Source organism: Rattus norvegicus, chromosome 17 (assembly GCF_021556685.1).
Source record: "Rattus norvegicus strain SHRSP/BbbUtx chromosome 17, alternate assembly SHRSP_T2T, whole genome shotgun sequence".
In the NCBI taxonomy this organism is placed as follows: Eukaryota; Metazoa; Chordata; class Mammalia; order Rodentia; family Muridae; genus Rattus; species Rattus norvegicus.
The window spans coordinates 8110548-8119655 of NC_141550.1; the positions used below are offsets into that span (position 1 = coordinate 8110548).

The 9108-nt window shown below is 47.1% G+C and overlaps 1 protein-coding gene and 1 long non-coding RNA gene across 3 annotated transcripts; one reads left to right on the forward strand and one right to left on the reverse strand.

Moving 5' to 3' along the window:
* Positions 1-258: 258 nt before the first annotated feature.
* LOC147999969 (uncharacterized) lies at positions 259-9108 on the reverse strand. Of its 2 annotated transcripts, none has more exons than XR_015641435.1 (2): positions 8846-9108; positions 259-1334 (listed from the first exon to the last, which is right to left on the reverse strand). It is a non-coding gene; the product is annotated as an uncharacterized LOC147999969 (long non-coding RNA). The 2 variants fall into 2 exon arrangements; XR_015641434.1 differs by lacking the exon at positions 8846-9108 and adding an exon at positions 4357-4586.
* Positions 4153-7283, forward strand: Il9 (interleukin 9). Its single transcript, NM_001105747.1, has 5 exons — positions 4153-4294; positions 4384-4419; positions 4503-4535; positions 5771-5902; positions 7064-7283. Exons 1-5 carry the CDS (start codon positions 4181-4183, stop codon positions 7181-7183), a joined length of 435 nt encoding a protein of 144 aa, NP_001099217.1. The 5' UTR covers positions 4153-4180; the 3' UTR covers positions 7184-7283.

Genomic DNA, 9108 nt, shown 5'->3' on the forward strand with positions numbered 1-9108 from the left:
CTGCAGGGTTTTCCTCTCCTCCTGCCCCTTACTCTGCTCCATTTGCATAAGTGAGTGCGTGGGGGGCACAGGATGGGGGTCCCCACCCCACAGCCCTTCCTTGGGCAGCCTCGATGACAGCAAGCCCAGCACCAAGGGCTCAGAACACAGTCACCTTCTCATTCCTCAAATGCTTCCATGGTCGGCTTCTCGAATGCTTCATCATCTGCTGGAATGATGTGTTGGTTATGTCTAAATTTTATACATGTTTTATAGTAATTTATAGTAATACTTGTTTTTTATTATAGCAATTCTGAGTGGAATGAGATATCAAGTAAAACACGCGCGCGCGTGCACACACACACACACCCCCACACACACACACACGAGTATAACAAGAGCAAATTTATCGATCATTTAGTCAGTGGTTGCTGAGCACTTAATGAATTTAGAATCTGTGTTCCGCCTATTTCTGTAAGAATGACTTTGGTATTTGGATGGAAATTGCATTAAACCTATAAACTACTTTGGGTAGTGTAGACATTTTAAATACATTCATTTTCTCAGTGCACAGGCATACGCGGCGGTTTCCCTTGTGTGTACACAGGGCGTCTTTGGTTTCTGTTATCGGTGGTTTGTAATTTTCACTTCAGGACTTGATGTTATTTCTTCGGTTGAATTTGTTTCTAGCCTCTGGGGCTTCGTGTGTTGCTGGCCCTGAATGGTTGCACCATCTTGTCCTCTCGGCATCCCAGGTAGCAGGCACTAGGGATTTGCACTGCCACTCCTGGCTCATCCCGGGGCATTTATCTTGTCTTCTTTAACCTTACTTTTGCTGCAGTTGTGAATAGATAGAATGCCTCTCATATCTTCCGAGGAAGTTCATTATCAGTGTATAAAATACGGCTGGCTTTTATGTTGGATTATGAAGGATTTTTATATCCTCCAGTTTCACTGAATTCCTTTACCTGGGTCTTTTGGTGGAGTTTGTAGAGTTCTGATTTTTTAAGTCTATACATCATGTCATTTCATAACAGGTGATTGAATTCCTTCTCTTCCTATTTGTATGCCTCTGATTTCCTTTACTTGATAATCTCATCCCATTCAAAACTGCTATTATTTTTTTTAAGTAGTAAATGTTGACTGGTGAGAGGCGGGTAGAACTTGGGCGCCATTGGTGGGAAAGCAGATCAGTACAGAGAGCTTAGTGTCAACATTTCGAAGGATGAAGATCAGACTGGCCAGAGAATTTACAATCCCACTCCTGGTTCTGCTGAAAGGAAATGACTAGATGCATACAGCGAGCAGAGGATGGCGCTAGTACAACGACTCAGATGTGGCATCAACGTCCAAGTCTGTGACAGAAAAAGAGAAAAAAAGAAAATGTCTGCGCTTGTACATGTGCGCATATGAGCATATGCGCGTGCACAATGACATAACACTGAAATTCTGCCACCTGTGGTACCACGGACACAACTGGGAGACAATATGGTGAAATAGGTCACACAGAAAAGCAAGAAGCTCCCACTCATGGAAACCAAAAACATTGGTCTTAGAGCAGACAAGAGTAGAATAATATAATCCTGGAAGGTAGGAAAGGCTGAGGAGACGAGGAATTAAAAGATGTTGGATAACAGGTACCAAGACACAGCTGGATGGAAGGAGGCCCGGGTACCAGCACATGATAGCCTATCAGGAGGAGATAGTATTTCCCCAAAGCACCAGAACTCAGGGGTTCCAAATATGGGGATATAGAGATGACTCAGAGGTTGAGAGCATTGGCTTCTCTGGCAGAGGACCTGGGTTTGAGTCCCAGGACTCACACGGCGTCTCACAACCATCTGTATCTCCAGTTCCAGGGCATCTGATGCCCTTTTGGGGCACTGCGTACATGCAGCAAATTTACACACATGTAGTCACATATATAAAACAAAAGTTCTGTTAATAAAATGGCTTTAAGGGGCTGGGGATTTAGCTCAGTGGTAGAGCGCTTACCTAGGAAGTGCAAGGCCCTGGGTTCGGTCCCCAGCTCCGAAAAAAAAAAAAAAAGAACCAAAAAAAAAAATAATAATAAAATGGCTTTAAGTGTACGCATGGGGTAGGAGGTAGAAAGTGAGTTGTCTTGGTTGCCAAGGACACATTGTAGTCACCCCCTGAAATTCCAGCACCAGGTGTCCCACAGTTCACAATCAGTATGTATCGATTTTAAGGAGATCTAGATACACGCAGTTACAATAATTCCTGTGCTCAGGGAAAGCCTGGAGAATGAGAGCAGGCCCTGTAGGAGAGAGCTGAGGAGGGCCAGCCAGGCAGAGCTCAACAAGGTTAAGGGCAACAAGACAGAGACAGCAACATGTCTTGAGGGGGGTGAGTGCCTGGTGAGACGGGCCCACATCAGACCAAACGCCCAATCCGTGGCTAACTGCTGGACAAATATTCCAAATCGAATGTGTTTCTGGGAGGAATCCCCGAATGGATGATGCCCTGCCCTGATTCCGTGGGACTGGAAAAGTTAGGTGACCAGCCTGAGAGGCACCCCTGGGTAAGGGTGCCATCTATGCACCATCTCTTCTTGGTGGTGGCTGGATGGTGACCCAAGGACGATGGGTCAGGGCAGAACTTTCCTAGGTGATGTAAGTAGCCGGGATTAAAGTGAGATCCCGCTGCAGCAAAAATGTGAGGAAAAAATAGGTCTTTACCTAGCTGTATTGCCACACCAAACTCTCCCGAGTCCTGTCAGAGAGAGATGTGGATCTGAAGTGGAAACTTAAGGGTTCCTTGGGGACTCAGTTGTGATGGATGGTGTTTTGTTGGGACAAACACGTGAAGGAGTGTTTTCCTGAAGTGGACACAGGTGAGAGGATGTTTTGCTAAAGCAAACAGGTGAAGGAACGTTTCTTGAAGCAGACACAGGAGAGGATGTTCTGCTAAAGCAAGCACGTGAAAGGACACGTGATGAAGGATGCTTCTCTAAGAACATGCATGTAATGGTCCGCCTTACATTGCATAGTTGAGCTCCATTTGTTTGGATTCTATAGAGAGAAACACACACACACACACACACACACACACACACACACACACACACACACACATCAAAAACAAAAACAAAAACTTCTGGTGGCCTGCTGCTTCCCAAAAACCTGCACTTGGAACTTTCAATTCAGAACCTACATAAAGATTCCTAGATGTATAACCTTGGGCCAGCTACTTGCTTCTCTGTGCCTCAGTTTCCCTACATATATAATCCTGAGGATAATTATAGCATTTACATTACAGAGGTCTGCTTTCTGGTCATAGTGAGGACTATAACCACACTAGAGGGCCTGGCAGCTAAAATGTATCCAGTGACTTAAGGGGTCGAGAATGAGAATGGCAACTTAGTATCCACTGGCAACTTAGTTTCCACTCATGGGGTGTTAATTCACATAGAGCACCTGGGACGCGCTGAGAGATGCTGTAAGTGCTCTAGGTGCTAAATGGTACCCTGTTTTAGTTCTGAGCTTTGGTTTGTTTTTTACCCAAGTTGCCCAGTACTTATACACAGTCTGTAAAGAGCCCAAGGACCCTCAAGGCCAAAGCTAACAAGTACAGCCCCAGCATCCGTGAGCTTACAGAGGACAGCCCCTCATATGCTCGCATAGAGTGACCCTCAGAGGTGTATGTGTGAGGTAGAACTTTTGTTCCTACGCCTGACACACTGTGAGTATCTAGCAATCAAGTAAACTGAGGCTCCAATAGGCAGAGGAAAACCCCAGTGAGTGGAAGGTGAGCCTTGACTTCCCCTGGTATCCCCAGGGTGACCCCTTCATTACCATCCCTCTAACTCACCCTCAATCAGCACTTCTGCAAATGCGAAGGGGAAAACACAGACCTGGGCCTTCATGGAAAGTGTTTTCAACCTCACAACCAGAATTCCTGCCTTTAGTGGGGTTTGGGCTAGATCTTTAACTTTTCCTTTAGTATTTCAGAACCCCACCATTTGAAAAGCATCTTTTCTGAGGAATGGTATTTCCTGGCATAAGACAGCCTTTGTCGAGTGACTCAGACTGATTTCTTTTCACTATCATTTGGCCCCAACTTACAGAGAAAAAGTGGGCACTGGGTATCAGTTTGATGTCAGGGTTTTTCCAGGTTTGAAGAGCTTTAAATACAGCTAGACTGGAAGATGCTGGCAGGCTGAGCTACAGACCCTGTCAACATGTTTGTGACATACGTCCTTGCCTCTGCTTTGCTCTTTGGGTCTGTCCTGGGCCAGAGATGCAGCACCTCCTGGGGCATCCAACACACCTCTTACCTTATTGAAAACCTGAAGGTAGATTTTGGGGGGCTAGGAAGAGCCATTCGCTGGGGAATGACAAAGGGGACGAAACTCACTGTGGGTTATCTCTTTGCCTACTGTAGGACGACCCATCATCAAAATGCAGCTGCAGTGCCAACGTGAGTGAATAACCTTAAGAACCTTCCAGACTTCTCTCTGTGTTCACAGCCAGAATGCTCATGCTGTGCTTTCTCTCTTGCAGGTGACCAGCTGCTTGTGCCTCCCCATCCCATCTGTAAGTACAGTCGGGAAAGGTCACAGGACATGGCTTATGCTTTGGAAAAAAAAAAAAAGAACACAGTTTACTTGACATTCTAAATTCTAAATGTTTGTTTAAGTGGAACTGCTAGAGTATAGACCCCACCTTTAAAACTTTTATTTATATATACACATTATACACATCCATATGTCTTAAGTTAGTGTCATACCCTTAAGACATCTGGATATTTTTTCAGAGTCTAAAATTTATTGACTATCTTCTGAGATAAATGGTCATGTACAAAATGAAAAAAAAAATGAATATTGCTTGCTGATTCGTCTGCTGGTGAGTCCAGATTTGTGGAACAAACAAAATAGCAGCATCAGGCATGGCCTATCTAGAAGTCTCTGTCTCTGTCTCTCTGTCTCTGTCTCTGTCTCTGTCTCTGTCTCTCTCTCTCTCTCTCTCTCTCTCTCACACACACACACACACACACACACACACACCCCTCCTTTCTCTGGCATCTTCCTACTCTTTCCCCCTCCCCTTCTTCGTCTCTTTCTCCTTCTCCATTCTCCTGCCGGTCTTCAGTGGCTGCTGAATGATTCCAGCTGCCCTTTGGGAAGGCAATATCTAAGTGCGGTGCCCTGTCAGTGAGGGGAAGGCAGGGAGGCTCTGGTGCTATTCTAACTCCTAGTTCTGATGAGGGAGCAGTCACTCAGACCTGTAGCCACTGCAGGGCTCAGCCCCCCAATTTGGACTGGGGAAAAGTTGAGCTTAAAACCCTGTGAAAGTCGGAAGCCCCAATTCTTTGGGGTCCTATGGCTAGGGAAGGGTCCGATCTATCCCCTCCTTTCTCAATGCAGGATTGTAGCTTGTGGGAAACATGAGCCCTGTGCAATGGCTTGTCCCATCAGCTGGCGTGAGAAAATGCTTTTCCTTTCCCGGGCTTTCAAACTCACAGCCACTGGACCTGGACGGGGCTGCCAGGGGCAAGGCAAGTGCAGCACGGCCTTGCTAGCACACCAGGCCCACATTTCCTGTGTGGAATCTCCTCTAGGAGCGTCCCTGGGAAATTGACCTCACCTCCAATTAATTAATTAAGATCGTTTCCTAGGGTGGCAAGGAAGAGATCTAAAAACAGTAGCACAAGTTTGAGTGGCATCGGTTAAATTAATTTGTCCTTTAAAGTCCTGTTGGTGGTTCTTTCTGAAAGCAGTCCTAGGCAGGTTTTTAATAAATCCTCTTCATATGTCCTTGTTATTTGCCAGGATGATTGTACCACACCGTGCTTCCAGGAGGGAATGTCACAGGTGACCAATGCCACCCAGCAATCAAAATTCTCACCTTTTTTCTTTCGGGTGAAAAGGATAGTTGAAACCCTAAAGAGCAACAAGTGTCAGGTGAGTTTTGTGTCTGCATGTGACACGTGATTTCTGAGTGCATGATGTCAGCAAATGGGGAGGGTCTTTGGGTCAGAGACTGTAGCAGAGAAACTTGAGAGCAATGACTGTCTGCTCATCTCTAAGCAAAGGAGAAAGGATGGGAAAGTTAGCGTAGGTAGGCCCAGGCTGGAAGTGGGGCAGGTAAGAAATTAACCAGGAACAAAATCACTGGAGTAGGTCAGATGTGCTCTGGAGTCTGCAGCTCCCTTGGTTAAATGGAGACCGTTGACACCCAGGTGGCCAATTTCTTCTCTCTGCTTGTTGGATAATGAAAGAATTCACCTTATTGTAAGCAAAAGCTGGACTCTGAAGAGTCAGACTGTAGCTCATGCAGCAGTAAGTCATCCTAGAATTCACTTTACTAACCAAGGATGTGGTAGCCCCTAAGTCAGGGTTTTTGTTGGTTTGCTGAATGACTGAAAAGGTTTGTAGAATTAAAGACATCAAGGTCAAGATAAGTATTTCCACCTGCCCTACCCACTATCAGCATGTACCATGGTTCCTGGGGCAGTGGCCAGCCACTGTCCTACTTCCCTATGCTTAGTGTTCATAGGAGAGCACCAGCTAAGTGCTATGGCTGGCCCGTCTAGACACAGGTATCTGTCCCCAGTGGCACCTGCCTGTCTATGTTACGGGTGCCGTTACGCTGAGCACCAGCCTTAGAGGCCAGTTTCAGTGCTGTACACCAGCTCTATAAGGAGGGAAGCGATACCCAGGAAAGTCTTTTTTTCTGATGCTATTGTATTTAACAAGAGCCGAGGTTGGGACTTAAACATTGGTCTGTGTGAATCCAAAGTCTTACTCAGAATTTCCGTGTTACAATGTTACCTTGAAAAGACATGTGTGTGTGTGTGTGTGTGTGTGTGTGTGTGTGTGTGTGTGTGTGTACATAGACTCCTGGAATCGTGACCCCCCCAAATTAACACGTGCAGAGTCTTACCCAATGCTAGTTAGCCCAGGATTACCCTTCTTGTTTTCTTCCCATCTCACACCTCTCTCTCCCCTGACCATCAACTGGTCCCCAGGTTTGAGGGAAGATGGTTCTAGGCTGCAGGGTGTACACTGCTGCAGAATGAGCTGGAGGTGCTCACCCTGTCCTGTCCACTTCTCTCGCTGCAGTTTTTCTCCTGTGAAAAGCCGTGCAACCAGACCACAGCAGGCAACACCGTGTCATTTCTGAAGAGTCTCCTGAAGACCTTCCAGAAGACAGAGGTGCAAGTGCAGAGAAGCAGGGCGTGAAGACAGATACTATTTATTCTATTTATTGAATTTACAAAACCTTTTCTCCCTAATTGTTTTAATTGTTACAATGAAGAAATAAACTAAGCTATTCTAGATTAGAACCTGTTTGTGTTCTTTTGTTTCACAGTTTCTTTCGGAATAAAGAGCCATTCCATGGGGAGGGAGAAATACAAGGGGACTGGGCTTTCTCCCTGCCTATTCATCCTGTTGCTCAGAGCAGGTAAAGTGTCCAACGTTCAAAGACTTGGTAATAAACAGTGTCATAAGCCTGAGCCCAGAACTGGAGGCTTGAGCCTTGACTGGTTTGGAGGCGAGCAGCTATGGGGGGCACAACCTGAAAGACAACAGCAGCAAAGGCTAAGAACAGCATGAGGGACACAGGGCACCACCAAGTTCCCAAGGGTTTGCTCCTGTGAAGCAAACTGTGGCCCCCAAAGCAGAAAGGACCATTGTTTGGTGAGTCCAAGGGCTGAGAGAAGGTGAGTACGGAAGCTGGAGAGATGACTCAGTGGTTAAGAGCACTTGCTGCTCTCACAGAGGACTCAAGTTCAGTTCCCAACGCCTTTGTCAGGAGGCTCCCAACCATCTGTAACTCCAGCTCCAGGGGATCTGATACCTCTGCCTTCCAAGGGCACCTGCAGTCATGTGGACATGCCCACATACAGATCAACACACCTACACACAATTTTTAAAAAATAAACGTGGGCATGGTTTACATAAGGGTACAAAGGCAGCAGGTCTGGAGATGGGTCTCAGAGCAGGGCCCTTCAGGTGAGAGCTTGAAGCAGGAAAGTGTGAGGTCAACGTGGCCTATTTACCTGGAACCTGCTCAGGGACCGTCCACCATGTGCCAGCCAACAAAATCCAACAGCGCAAGCCCCAGGAGGTCCTTGAATCATACTGCATGACTGGCAGACTGTGGATGTAGCCATTCCCCTCAGCCTAACACTCTACATGCCCCACCCCAATGCCCACTCCTGGTCTCACGATGCTCACAGCCTTCCAAGCATGCCTGCTTCTCTCTCCAGATCACACCCCAGCTCTCCAGGGACCAGCTCTGTTCACTCTTGTACTAGCACTGAGCTGGCCTGCAGCAGGTGCCGTGTGGATGTGGTCTGAATGGATGGTTGGTCTCCAGGGTGCAGGGGCACAACTGGAACTGAGTTGAGAATATGCATGTCTGGCAGATAGATTGGACCCAGAACATTCTGTGGGTGTCTCTGCAACACCCCCAGGCAGGTCAAGGGTTAGTTTATACTACCTGCCTATCCAGTATGGAAGACTTCAGGCCTTCCGTTTGGCCCCTTCAGCCTTGACTGATGGACAGGCAGACACAAGGTCAAAGATAGGGTAGGAGTCTTTGGCAGAGAAAATGGCCCTCTCCCCTTCCACCTGCTGATACAAGAGGGGTGGGGACTGGGGGACAGAAGCCCTGGAATCTGTCTTCATGCATGAAGTTTCCAGAACTAGGCTCCTACACAGCGCCTTGAATAGGGAGGGTGTCTGAGTCTGTGTTGTACCTGATTCATGTCTAGTCTGTGGACCCCCCCAAATGTGGCATCTTGCCCCACCCCTTCCAAACCTACCATTCAAAGTGTGGCACACAGGAGAGGCTGAGGGAGACACCCATTTGCAATCGTCATCAGATCAAACACTTACATTCTGCCTTGCTTCTGTTTGTACCAAGGGGCAGAACCCCCTTCAGTGGCTCACGACTGACAGGAAGTAGACGCTGGTGTTTCGTTTCTATAAGCGTGAAAGTCGAAGCTTTCTAGGTTGGAGATGTTCCCAAGATCCTTCAGCTGGGGAAAACTTAGGAGCAGAGAGCCACTTCCAGCTGGTTCTGTTTGCCACGCCATCCATCCTTCTGCCTACCCTGCTCCGTTGCTCTCCTATCTGTGTAAGATTTCTACACTACTTCC